This window comes from Barbatula barbatula (genome assembly GCF_947034865.1).
Source record: "Barbatula barbatula genome assembly, chromosome: 10".
In the NCBI taxonomy this organism is placed as follows: domain Eukaryota; kingdom Metazoa; phylum Chordata; class Actinopteri; order Cypriniformes; family Nemacheilidae; genus Barbatula; species Barbatula barbatula.
The window spans coordinates 12,077,981-12,091,487 of record NC_136773.1 but is presented as its reverse complement, the minus strand read 5'-3'; the positions used below and the strand labels follow the sequence as shown (position 1 = coordinate 12,091,487).

The window sequence follows — 13,507 nt, the reverse complement described above, 5'->3', positions numbered from 1 at the left end:
AGACAAAAGTGACTTCACAGTCACCGTGAGAGACCTTAGACAGTGGTCAGATAATCCAATTTTGTTGCTTACTGCTGCTAAGAACAAAGATATTTTATCTCTATCATGTTAATAGCATGTTCATGAGAGACAGAGTTAAATTGGAGTACAGTGCGTGAATTTTAGAAGCATCCGTGTGCGCAGTGATTTTGTACGGCTTAAACTTTCTCTGACCTTCCTTAATGAGCACAGTACCCAAGGCAAGACTGAAGACGACCACGCCATATTCACCATGTACACCATCAGCAATGTCCATACAAACCCAAAATAGAGAAATAAATAGAAATGCATTTAATCGCCTGTCTTATTAACCTTTACAAGACGTTTTAAACATATCGGCTATGGGGAATGGAGCGTTGTGTAAGCCCAGCACTCTTATTCAGTATTCACACCTGCTCTTTAGCAGCTGAGCGTCTTTGGTCTCACTTCTACAAATTACAACATATCTAATGCGTGTTCTGTAAAAGGGACTTGCAGTGTTGTATCTTTTTGCCCGATGCATCGATATTTCCTCTCTTGGCTATGCTGTCCGGCACATATCATCTCTATACCTGTCTATGATTTACCGAGGGAAATAAACTCCAGTTTTCTTTTTCCCTGCTTTGTTATGTTATTGACTTTTTGGAACATGGTATGTTTGTATCGATACTTACATGTACAGCACTCGAAGACATTAATATAAGACTAGCTGTCATATTGATTTTTAAGCATACACAATTACCGGCCTTCACGTTGGGCTGAGGAGAATGCGCACGCATGCTTTTTTCTGGCTCCAAGGACGGTAAGACATTTTGTAAATGCTCATTATTTTTGCAGTCACCCACCTGAAAGTTCAAGAGCCGTCAATCAAACAGCAAAGTTACGTGCCGTTGTTGATGTCAGATAGGCCCGCGTGCGGGTTGTTCGGGTAATTTCAATGGGAGACGGAATGAAAAGAGACTTTTCTGAAGGCTCGGTTATTATTTATAAAAAGTGTCAGCTTGAAAGCGAAGAGAGGGATCCGTGAGGCTTTCGCGAAACTGAAATTAGCCGTGGTTTCATCTGCTCATGGCTCACCGAATGCAGGGTAATACTGTGAAATGGTTTCAGTTGGAATCACAGCAGACCTGTACACATGGGCCTAAAAGCATCTGTTGTGTACTGGCTTACCATGGCAGATACTGAACCCTGATGCCGAAAACCAGCTAATGAGGAGACACAATGCTGCCAGCAAAATTTGCCAGTTATTTCCCTTGTAAATTAACATTTTATTTCAGTCTTGTTCACATACACACACATCCCAAATATCTCTGCTGCACAAAACGAACACTGATGCATCTCGACCTCTTTTTGGCTCAATGTTTTCCTTCCGTCCTTTAAGGCCCAGCTCGAAGGCTCCAGGTGATTTGTAATTTTCCCACCAAACACATTTTTATAGACTTTGTGTATCAATTATCTGGGTTGAGCGTCCGCTCCGGTAGGCGTCTTAGTGCCGTTTGCTTCCCTGTTTTGCACTCTGTTTTGCTCCCCCACATTCTCCTTCACGTTAAGACCTCTGGGAAATTTGGGGGATGTAATATCTCTCTCTGTATCACTGACCGGTTTACTTTTCTCGCCCACCCAGACCCTGCCTTTCACACTGACTCGCAGTTGTCTCGGGGGTGCTGTGTTTGTTCCATGCAATCTGATGGACAGTTATCCACTTAAAGAGCCGAAAAGATAGCAGTCCGCTAGTGAACTTGGTAAAAAAATTTAATTAAATACTGTCATGACAGCAAAACACAGTCTTTAGAAAGTCACGTGGGAGCCTTTAAAGGAAAAGAATCACAGTGAGGGTCGGGATTGCGGATGGTTTTATGATGCACCATACTGAGAGGGAATTCCAACGGGACTTCATCGGAAGGACTGAATCAGGCTGCAGTTTTGGACCCCCGGCTGGGATGCAGACTTCGGCATCCCCTTAAAATAATTAAAGTATCCTTTTAAGTCAATATAGGGATGGGAATCATAAGGAATTTAATGCCACTAAGAAACAATTCTGGGTCCTTAATGATATTATGAAATAAAAATATAACTGTGCCAACTAGACGAAACAAACTTAAACTAAATGTAATTAAATAAATACATTAAAATGAGTTACAATTAATACAAAATATTAATGTAATTTAGAATCAAGATGAATTCAACTGTAAAAAGTTTCAATACTGTTTCGGCCACGATAACCAGGTATCGCTGCAAGACGTGTTTTTTAAATGAATGAGTTTCAAAAGAAAAAGAGCCGATCATATTGTTCAAAACAATCTCAGGTAGAGACCTTGAGTAGCTGTTTGATAAAATGGCAAGAGGACTTATTTTAAGCACGTATTTTACTTTAAAGATGCTAAATAACACAAAGCTTGCCACAACTCGATTCCCACATTTTCATTTGCATTATTTCTATTTACTATTGTCCTAAAATGTGAAAACCAATATAAATAAAAATCCTAAAGTTTTGGATGGTTTTGTAAATACATTCAGGTACTTTAAGAATGGAACCTGTCCTGTATAATAACCTGTTCTCGTTTCCCAACCCTACCAGTCTATTCAGAATACAGACCAACTGAGCACTGTTATTAAAACAAAATGAGATTGTGATGAAGAGTTTGTTGTTTAGTACATTTGGTAATGGTGCTACTGTGTATGCTAATGAAGGTAATGATGATGATGATGGTTCTTGGGCTGCTACAATAATGACAGCAGAGATGCCATAATTCTAACATGATACTGCTGTTTTTGTCTCTCCCCTTTTCCCTCTCTCTCTCTCTCTCTCTCTCTCTCTCTCTCTCTCTCTCTCTCTCTTTCTGTCTGTAGGCCAGAACCTGGTGTTCCCACCTGTGGCACTGTGGGTAACGGTCGGCCTGGCCGTGTGTTTGCTGGGTCTGCTCATCGCACTGGCTGCTGTCTGCAGGAGGAAGATCAAAGAAAGCTGCGAGGAGATGAGAGCTGGTAAGGGCACTTCCCAGCAAGTATGTCCTCAAGAATAAAGTCTTGTACTAAATCACTTCTTAAGCCGTTTTCTTCGGTCTCTCATGACGACATTAGATAATGATAGTTGTTTAGGACTATACTTTGTTAGTCCAGTAGTCCTTCTGTTTATGTGCTGGCCATGGATGTCAGGAGTTGTCATGGATGTCAAGGCTTGCCTAGCAGACCATATTGCACACAAAAATAGAAAGCACTTGCTAACAAAACTGCAAGCACCAATCAGATATTCTGTGGTTAAATGCTTTCAGGAAGCAGGGTGCACAGGCACCCAAAGTCTATATTTTAGTTCATGTTTTGATCAAATTTTGAAGCGGCAGTTTACGCAAAAATAAACGTTCTGTCATAATTTATTCTCCCTCGTGTCATTCAAAACCTGTATGTGGCAAAATTTTATGTGTGAAACACAAAATAAGAGGTTTTGAGAAATGTCTTAAAATGAATGGTTTGCCATATTAAAGTTCATAATATACTGTAGCTTAGGGTTGCATGGTGCATTGATGCTACAGTATACGGCTCTTTTTAAATAAGCAGAACCAAATCAGCTGTCAATATACAGTATAGACAGACAGCATTTTAAGACTATTTGAACACATTTATATTTGTGAACAAATGTAAACACATTTGATACTATTCCACAGATTTCCTTTGCGTTGTTTTTCAAGTCGGAAAACAAAAAATGTGTGTTCCGTTGTCTAATTTCTGTCCAAAATGACTGTCCTTTTACCTTCACTTGAAATACATGCAAAGTGGATGAGACTTTCTTCCTGTACTGAAAAAAGTCGGACTATGCAAAGCTTGTTTTAATGGACACTTTAGTTCATTTACTACGATTGCTAGCTTGCTGCATTAGACATCCTTTTGCATCTTTGAACTCTTTCTAAGCAAATGCACCAATCTTTGCACCCAGATAATCGCATGTTAATCTAATGCATTTTGATATTTTGACTTAGCGTTACATCACAACCAAAGCTAAAAGCCGGATCCGTTTAGGCAATCTGACAAAGTTCAATGAATATCGCTGCTGTCAATGCATGACTCAGAACTCAGACCCGGTCTTTCTCGTGAGAGCAACGTGCTGAGCAATAATTCACGCGGAAGACCCCAAAGCTCTGCCGCGGCAGGCAGTCTGAGCAGAATGCTAAAAGCCAGACTGCCTTTGTAACACTCGTGTTGTTGCCGAACCCTGTCTTTCCTCCACTGCTGTGGGAAGTTCATTAGCGCCGGCTAGATAATTTGTTGGATGTGTAACCAGGGACAGCAGAAAAAAAGAACGAGAATGATGTCTGGACGCAGAAATAGTGACAGAGAGGTATAGGTGGATTTTGCAATCATACAAAGAAAAAGCTAGATAAAGAGATGGATAGACGTCGCATTGCTGTGTACGAGAAGGTACCACCACATCAACTGTAATGAGTTCTGTGTGTAGTGTAGGAGACATTTAAATAAAGGTCATTCCAGCGTTGCACGAAACCCCTGGGCTTTTAAAAATACATCTGCAACCCCTGTATTCCGCAGAGAAAGTCACAGAATGAGTGAGAGAGGGGAAGAGTGAAGGAAAGAGTAAATATCTAGCAGTATAAACACACCAAACAGTGGAACGGAGTGGAAAGAGCACACCGACATTGCCCAGAGTATCAGCGCCAGATAGTCGAGACCAAATAACCTATTCGTTCTCCAGTAACCCGTGCAGGAATACTGGAATAAGATTCATTGAACGGGTCAGTAACCTGTTGGAGTAATTGAGTTGTTGAGTCAGATACTTTTCCACTTCACTCCTGCTGTTCTTGTATTTGCCAACATTTGTTGGGTTTTCTTTAAACCTGATCACAATTTTAATTAAAAAATATAATTGTAATGTTTTTTTCTTTAAGTTGTGTACATTCTGGGACTTTCTGCAGCAATGATTTTCACAGCACATGGTTTTAATTCAATTGGTTCCAGCCAGCGACCCAAACTGTGACATCAAACAGACTCGAGTCTGAGCACATAATACTTAATACATAATAATAACATAATAATAAAACCATAAACTTCCGACAACCCATGTGTGGACCGGAGGCTTAAAATGGAGCAGAATAGTCAAGCTCTTGTGGAGAAGGGGTGGGCCAAGAGGTGCAGGCCTAATTGATGCTGTCTGCTCGGCTTTCACTGTGGGTACAGTGGAGGAGATTGGTCTGGACACTCCTCGCCTCAGACTTCACAGCGCAAGGCTGAGAGGGTCAGTCAGAGTCTAGAAGCGAGTAACTCATTTTTCTTGGCTGTCATAATGTGTGTGGAGAGGTTGAGGGGGATCCTGACTAAAATGAACAGCTTCTGAGATTGGCCTGTTAGCTCAGATACCGGCGTGGAGAGCCACCAGAGAAGGAAATGAACAATGCGGCTTTGTTTTTTTATTTCCTCTCAAGGTGTCTGATTCACTCTTGCCTTTGCCATAAATGTATTTCCTCTTTTCTTGCTCACTTCATCTCACCATTTTCTCTTACTTCTATTTTCTGACACTTTACTCTGTTTTTATTCATTTTCAAAAATAATGAAAACAGTCGGAATTAACTACAACCAGGCGTTACTACGCTCAGCTTCAATGATGGGCGTCGCTCCGGTCAAATTCTACCGCATTGAGAGTGACATTCTGAATGAAAATGTGAAAGTGATGAAGAGGAAAAATAATTATATAATAGCAATAGAAAATACAGAAAAAGCAGCGCTCCATTCCCATCTGTTTCGTGTGTAACTGCGGTGATAATTCGTTGAGTTTAATAGTAAAAATTCAGCTAACATTAAAAGTAGTTCCTCTAAGTTCCGCAGGGCAGAAGGGTTTTAAATGTGTTAAATAGGACCATATTGAAACTGAAAACATTTTAAATAAATTCTAAAACATAATTTCCAAAGGTTTCTTTAAATTCCTGTAGTTAGTTCTGTATCTCAGTTAGTTTCTTTTAATTAGAAAATTGAGTTTTAACTCTTCCGGTAGAAATAACTTACTCTATTACTTATTTGTATTATATTGTATATTGTACCCTAAATAACGTAAAATGCAGATAACAGCAGATTTGGTTCTGTTCATGTAGTTATGTAATGTAAATTAAAACTTTAGCCTGTCATTCATTCTTGTGAATTAGTTTGAAATAATCCAGCGCTGTCTCAGGTATTTGATGAATAAATGACATGTCCTTCTCCTCCACTTAGTTTTTAGACATCTCAAATATTTGATCGTTCGTGCTTTCTTCCATTTCTTCCACTACTTCTCACAAATCTTGTTCGTGCGAATTCTGTAGAGAAGGCAGGCGTGGATTTTGCGCTGCGTGTTCGTTCTGTATTAAGCTGCGGTCACACTTGACTTTTCCCATCATTGGATTCCATTCATACGCATGCAAATGCGACAGACTGTAAATGCAAGCCCGTCCAACGATTTTATGCATTTGCTGCATAGCAAAGTTCAAGTTTTATGAACTCTGACCTGCGATTTTGCATCACGTGAGTGACAGTGACCTCTCGGTACAGAAATGTAAAAAATTGAGCAATCACGCCCTCCCATTTTCATACCACAGTCCGAACATTCTTCGCGTGCTCAAGTCTGACCCCGGCTTTAGACGCAACATTATCTACATTTTATACTCTATTTTTTTTTTCCCACGGATAAACATCACAAATGTTCACTTGCGCCTACCTCCGACTAGGCGTAATATTTAGTCTCAGACAGTGCGACAGGTATAAATTCTTCGCTACACTTTAGGCGCATTTTACGTCCAGACTAGTCTTACGTACGGGTGTACGTCCAGCTGGTGCAACCGGCCCCAGATATTAACAAACACACTTAAAATGTGCATGGACATTTTTATTTAGGTATTTGGCTCTGTATAAATGTGACCATGGAGCAGAAAAACAATCATAAGTCGCAAGGGTATATTTGTAGCAATACAATGGCTCTCACGTTTTACTTTTTAAATCGGGTAAATAATTAAATGAATAAACAAACAACCAACCTGAAAACTGATCTTAGCTTAGTTTATTTTAGCATGGTCGCTGGTCTGGTTTGCTGTTTTATGTAAGCCTGTGAAGCCAGTTTGCCAACCAGCTAAACGCCAGTTTGTCTAAAATAACTTAAGGAATATACACCAACAATATATAACCATCATTTGTTTGTTTTCTGTTCGATCTGTCTGTCAGTGTTTATACAGGTCTGATTTCACACTTATAGTGTTTATCTGCATTTTGAAGCACATAATAGACCTTCCGACATCTGTAAACTAAATTCTTCTTCATCTCTATTCTCTCTTTACAGAGGAAGAAGCCAAAGAACTTGAGGAAGCCAAAGAGTTAGAAGAAGCCAAGTCAGGTCAGTATCTCATAACACGGGATATGATTCATGAGTTCATATGATACATGTGATGATGTCAAGTCTTCAGTAATAGCAAGTTTAAGTGTGACCAGATTTAAGAAACGTCAACAGTACTTTAAGGCTCAAACAAACCTTCAGACCGGTGGTATTTTTGGGACCGATCTAAACCTTTCAGCAATGTGTATTTTTTCTACATAGATATATCAGTTCTATTCATGTTTTTACTATCTTGGGCTCTGGCTTGACTGTAAAGTCATGGTTCAGTTTAGTAATGGCCCTCAATGGCATTAAAGCAATTATGATATTTAATCCAACTGGGTGACAATAAATCTGAATGTGAAGAGCTTAATAAGAACTCTAAATAATTTGGTACTAAATAGATTTGATCTCTGTCTACATAAATCCATCTGTAGGAATTTTGTTTTATGCATATTCCTTCGTGTGATATGTGACTCTAAATATGAATCTCTGTAACATTCATGAATTTTTCTGTCTAAATTGCCGCCATTGTCAAGCAGAACACCCCCCCCCCCATTCCCCCTTAGGTGAAGGCCAAAGTAAACGCTGGCAGAGTCCAGGTTCTGTTCCCCCTGTGGCTTTAATGTCATTAAAGATTCATTTGACTCCTTTAGTCTGATTGAATTATTCAGCCTGGCCATGAGCAGCAGAGTTAATGCTATGAGATTTTAATAAGCAGGCAGGTGAAGAGGGTCAGGGAGAGAGAGAAAGAGAAAAAAAGAGAGAATCGCTGGGGGCAAAGAGATAGAAAGAAGGAAGGCAAAAGAGACAGAAAGAGATGGAGAATGGGTCACAGTGTGTCAGTGGTAATAGGGGTCTCATGAATATTTCACATGTGATGTGTGTTCACATGACATGACAGAAAATGTTGACAGTGTGGGAATCCTTGTACATTCAGCCTGAATGCTGCTTTTAAAGGGACAGTTCTACCAAAAATGCATTTTCAAACTAGTACTTTCTTCCTTTTTGTGAAAGACAAAAGGTGAATATTTTTGAAATGCTATTTTACAGTATAAATGATGAGAAATGGGGCTGGCAAGCTTTCAAGCAACAAAAAAGTACCACAACAGTGATGTTTTTGACTTTTATTTTTTGTTTTCGAGCTTGGCAGCCCAAGTCCCCATTCACTTTTATTATGTGGAACAAAGTGGCCCGTAAATTTAATAAACTTTTTTTTTAGTTCTACAATTTTGACATCACATTGTTTTCTGTGGTACATAGAGATCTTCTCCTTTTTACTTGATTGTATGCCAAGCTAGACATTAAACACATGGAGCCAAAGAGAGAGAGAGAGAGAGAGAGAGAGAGAGAGAGATGGTTCAGACAAGACATTTCATAGAAGTCGAATGTATGCAGTTCTGCCATCAAACTTTCTCACGCTCCATCTGGCACCTTCTTCCTGCGAATTGATAATTATCCCCGTCTTCCATATTCATTGAGTTTACTCTTGTAGTTCGCCTAGAGGAAAGCTTTCCCACGCCTGACGCAATGCATGATTAAAGCCTCTTTTCTCTGGTCATTGATTTAGCCAGCAAGGTGTCACTGGTCTTGTAGCCTTGCTCAAGGCTTTACCTGAAGATAACTGGTTTTATCAAAGAAGCGTATGAGGATGATCTGAATCGTATCATGTTGGTCTTGACTTGAAGAGCTGATGAGTTGGGTTGATTCTTTAAATGTCCGGTGTATGAAATTTAGCGGCATCTAGCGGTGAGGTTGCGAATTGCAACCAACGGCTCTCCCCACCCCTACCTTTGGAGGCGCTACGGTGGCTGACATAGGACTGAGACCCCTTCACGTTTTCGTATCTTTGCTGAAGGATATAACGTATTTATGAAACGCGCCCTGTAAAGCAGTTTGTCCATTTAAGGCTACTGTAGAAACAACGTGGAGAATTCCACCGTGTTGTATGCAGATAGAAATTGCTCAAGAAAGAAATATAGCGAAAGTGAATTGTTCTAAATGCCAGTTAAAGTTAACACACGATTGTCCAGATTATTTTTTCATAGAAGAAAGAAGCTTTCACATTTTTCATATCATTTTCTCATTATTCATATAATAATGTAAAAAAGGTTTGAAAGTTGTACTAATTCTTCCCATTTCACTCTGGAAATTGTCAAGAGAACCTGGACTAATAAACTGGTGCCATGAATGCATTGTAATTTGTTAAGGATTCCTGAATACCTTAATGTATTATGTCTATACAGACTTCATAAGAATTAAAGCCAAAACACATTTACGTGATTGCCCTTTTAAATTACATGTCTGTATCTGATAAATTATGTTTAGCCCCATGCGAGCATCAAAACATTAAAGTCATTTAAGCTCCCTTATGAGCAAACATTGCAGAAGTGCAGTTCTGGATTCAGCACTTGTGTGGTTTTCTAATAATTACATAATCATTGTCAACAAATTGAACGGAACATATATCATCCCTCTTTATTCATGGCACAGCCCATATAGTCAATTTGCGTATTTAAACTTTAAGCAATTTGTGCCAGACATATTAAATATCATCATATGGTGTGTCACGTTCACCATATTGGTGGTTTTCAAAGAATCAATGTATTCGTAACAATAGGTTATATGTGCATCCCAAATAACCCTAAAGGGAAAACAATGTCAGATTTGGATTTTGCATAGATTATCGATCTCTTTTTTACTTTCTTCCTCCAGTGACGTCACGATTATAGAATTGTTTGTGCTATTCATGCTCTCTACATGTGGCCGGGTATTGCAACCCCTGGCAACTGAACCGACCACCCCAGGATACATCTATTCATCTGGCGCTCCCATTAGACTAGCTTTGTATGCCCATGCGCTATTTTTTTGCATGTCTTTGTGTCGCTTGCTTACGGTTAAATGTCACATACCTTGGCACCCCCCCACAAAAGAAAACAGAAAGGGGAGAAAGCAGGAGTGTTGGGCAGGTTGTAATGATGTTGGCTGTATAGACTGCAGTTTGCACTCCAGGGAGTATGTGCTTGAGCTGGTTGTTACTAGCCTGGCTGAACTCAATACTGCAACACTGTTTTTTACTAGCCTTGAGTTGTTTACCTCGTCTTTTTTTCTTTAAAAAACTATTTTGCTCTCTTCTTGTTTCAGCCGCAACACCTCTGAAGAGCTAAAGTTGGAGACAGCTGGTAAGTCTGTTTAAGCTCTCAAACTTTTTTGCAAATATTTGTATCCTGTTGTTAATCGAATGCTATTAGCTGAACGTTTCTCTATATTTACAATTATGTACCTTGTATTTGTTGGTGACCAGGAATGGACATGCTTTAGAATTGAAGATCTAGTTTACTTGTAATTCACGCGTCGTACTGTTTTAATCGGCTGTTGAATTGGAATGACAGGAAATGAACCACCGTGCAATTTAAGGAATTTCAAATGGTCAGACAACAGAAGACCTTTATTAGTGCGACACATCAACAAAATTGAGAACGGATTAAGTTACAAGTCTTGGCAAATGATTTACTTTTATGTGTTAGATTCTGCCCTTTTGTAATAGGATATGACATATCATAAGTACAGTTTTTAAATAAGTGTCATTTTAACAAGTGTCTATTTTAATTCAGATTTCTTCATTTCTTAATCAAAATTCAAATTCAAGACTTAAATTTCAAGGAATTTTTAATTCACCTCTACACGGCATTCAAGCCAAACTGTGACAAGTGTTTTCGAGCAATGAGGTCTGCAGTGATGGCCATTTTAATAAGGCGTCATTATCTTTATTCCGTGAAGGCCGTCCAGAAGTTCCTGAAGTCTTGACATTCTGGTTCCATAATATCCACTAGGTCAATGGTTGCCATGACGAATTCATTTGAGTGTCAAGTCATTAAAGTGGCCTTGTGGACTTTTCTGCCCTACCGTGCTAAGCCTGATTACTGCTAATCACCAGCGCTTTGAATCATTAAAAAGCAACAGTCAGGTGCAAACGTATGGGGATGCCTGTGCTGGAAAAATCTATGTGAGATGTGAGAGAGGAAAAGTTAAGGAGAGGTTGCTTGTTGCTAAGACAAGGAAATAAAACACAATATTTTGCTCTGCCAGACACGTAGGAGGCAGATTGACAAGCTGACTCCGACCTGTCGCACTATTTTTAACCGCCACTCGCACGTCTCAATTACAAAGTAAAGAATAAGCGAATCCGTCTCTCATGTGAGAAATTGGCTTTTAATCGGGGTCCGTGCCAGTATGCCATCCAGGGACATTAGCTTATGTTCTTACAAAAAACAAACATCGTTTAGATCAAAGGAAATTAAGTAGACGTGTCGATCGCATTTCATGTAACAGTGTTTGCGGAGATTAGGGATACTACATGAATGTCATTATTTCTGCGGAGTGTCATCGGACCCAGGCAGTGATTGTACTGAACTCTATGCAATGATTCTAATATGTATAACTGTTTCTAAGTTCTTAACTGTGGACTGACTTACTGAAAAAGAAAATTGAATTAAAAATGATACGAACATTTTCTAGGAAAAATCTCTGTAAGTATATGGTGGTCAACAGTGATTAATGTCAGCATTGATATTCTTACTGAATCAGTTTTGAGCTGAACATCATAAAGCGTCTTTATGAGGGTTATCTCGATGCTGTAATGTAGTCAGAAACCAGATGGAAAATTGTCCACGTAACCATTTGAGTTTAGGAATTCATTCAGCTGATTGAAAACGACCTTCTCAATGATCTCGTCTATAAAGGAAAGATTTCAGATGAGCCCGTATTTGTTTAGTATGGAGTTCTCCAGATGGCTCTTAACAACTGCAGGTTTCAGAGACCTTGGAAAGATGCCTGATCTGAGTGAGCCATTTACCACTTTTAGTGGTTCGGTTTTTAGACAGTTGGATCGTGTTTCAGGACATCAGTTTGGTGGTTAAAGATTCTTCCAAAGTTTTGTCAACGGCTTTAGAATCAAACAGTGAATATTTAATACTGTTGTTACAAGGACTGAACCTAGTGCTGTATGAGGACATCCTGGATAAAATGAGTGATTTTCCCTGAATGGTATAGGAAGGTATCTTGTGAGCTGTAGCAAAAAAAGTCCAGGTTAATGTTCCTGTTAATTATATTTCAGAAGAAGATCAGTCTAGCTTTGCTTAGTTCCACATTGAAAGCGTGAAGATTGTGTTTATAGATGTTATAATGGATTTCATGTTTGGTATTCAACCGCATGCAGCTTTTCTGCATTTTCATCTCATGCTTTATACTTCTGCTGTGTTTCTCTGTGCACTATGCCTGCCAGTCATGTTTTCTGACCTTTACAGGGACGATGTTATCAAAAGCTGCATTTTTAATTTTTGAGTTAAAGAAGCCAAGAAGCACATCAATAGAGCCCGTGGATAAGCTTTCATGGACACGAATGATTGACATGTCATAGAAAATACAAAACACTCAGACTGGGATATTTTCTCAATGACAGTGTTCAAACTCTTTCTGTCGTCTGCCGGTTCTTTGTATTGTTTTTAGGGTTATTTATATGAATTGTTCATTGTTAAATATATATTGTATATACGGTTTGTCGGGAGAGGTGAAAGAAAGTCTTTGTGAAGATGGATTTGTGACATAAGCCAATGCTGGGCGCAACTATTTTGATCAAATACATTTTGGGAATGACTGGGAACAAGCATTAACAAAGTAAACGTTGAGTCCACATTCACTTCAAAAGGGTTAACTTCCCAGTACCCGCCCATAGCAGTCGCGGATAGACGTCTAATCATCAGCAGATTAGATAGATTTGCTTGAGCAGGCTCACGACTTTCAACCACTTATCAAAAGAGACATAAAGCAAGCCACAGGCATACTGGGTTCCCGCTTGTTCTGGGAACATTTGTGAATGTCATTCCTATTGTAGCAAGGACTCGACTCACATACTGTATCACTGAGAGCTGTTATCAGTTATCAGTCGAGTAGTGCATGTAACCGCTCTCCAGTGTCTGTGCGAACTATAGACAGAAAGCCAGCGTTCAGCTCTGCTGCTTCGCCGCTTGATGTCTTCACCTTGTTCTTTTCTTTCTTCGTGGCCATACCCTGTTTCTATGTATAATTCTTTTAGCGCAAAATACATTATACAAAAAAACTATAACTACATCATCGGCTAAAATGTGTTAG

General features: G+C 39.3%; 1 protein-coding gene across 1 annotated transcript in view; it reads left to right on the top strand.

Moving 5' to 3' along the window:
- The window catches only part of cd276 (CD276 molecule), a 73,193-nt gene that overhangs the window by 42,282 nt on the left and 17,404 nt on the right, over positions 1-13,507 (top strand). The window contains exons 5-7 of the mRNA XM_079466323.1: positions 2,869-3,003; positions 7,325-7,378; positions 10,502-10,539. Coding sequence (XP_079322449.1) covers positions 2,869-3,003; positions 7,325-7,378; positions 10,502-10,524 — 212 coding nt within the window. The 3' untranslated portion in view covers positions 10,525-10,539. The remainder of the gene's footprint in view (positions 1-2,868; positions 3,004-7,324; positions 7,379-10,501; positions 10,540-13,507) is intronic.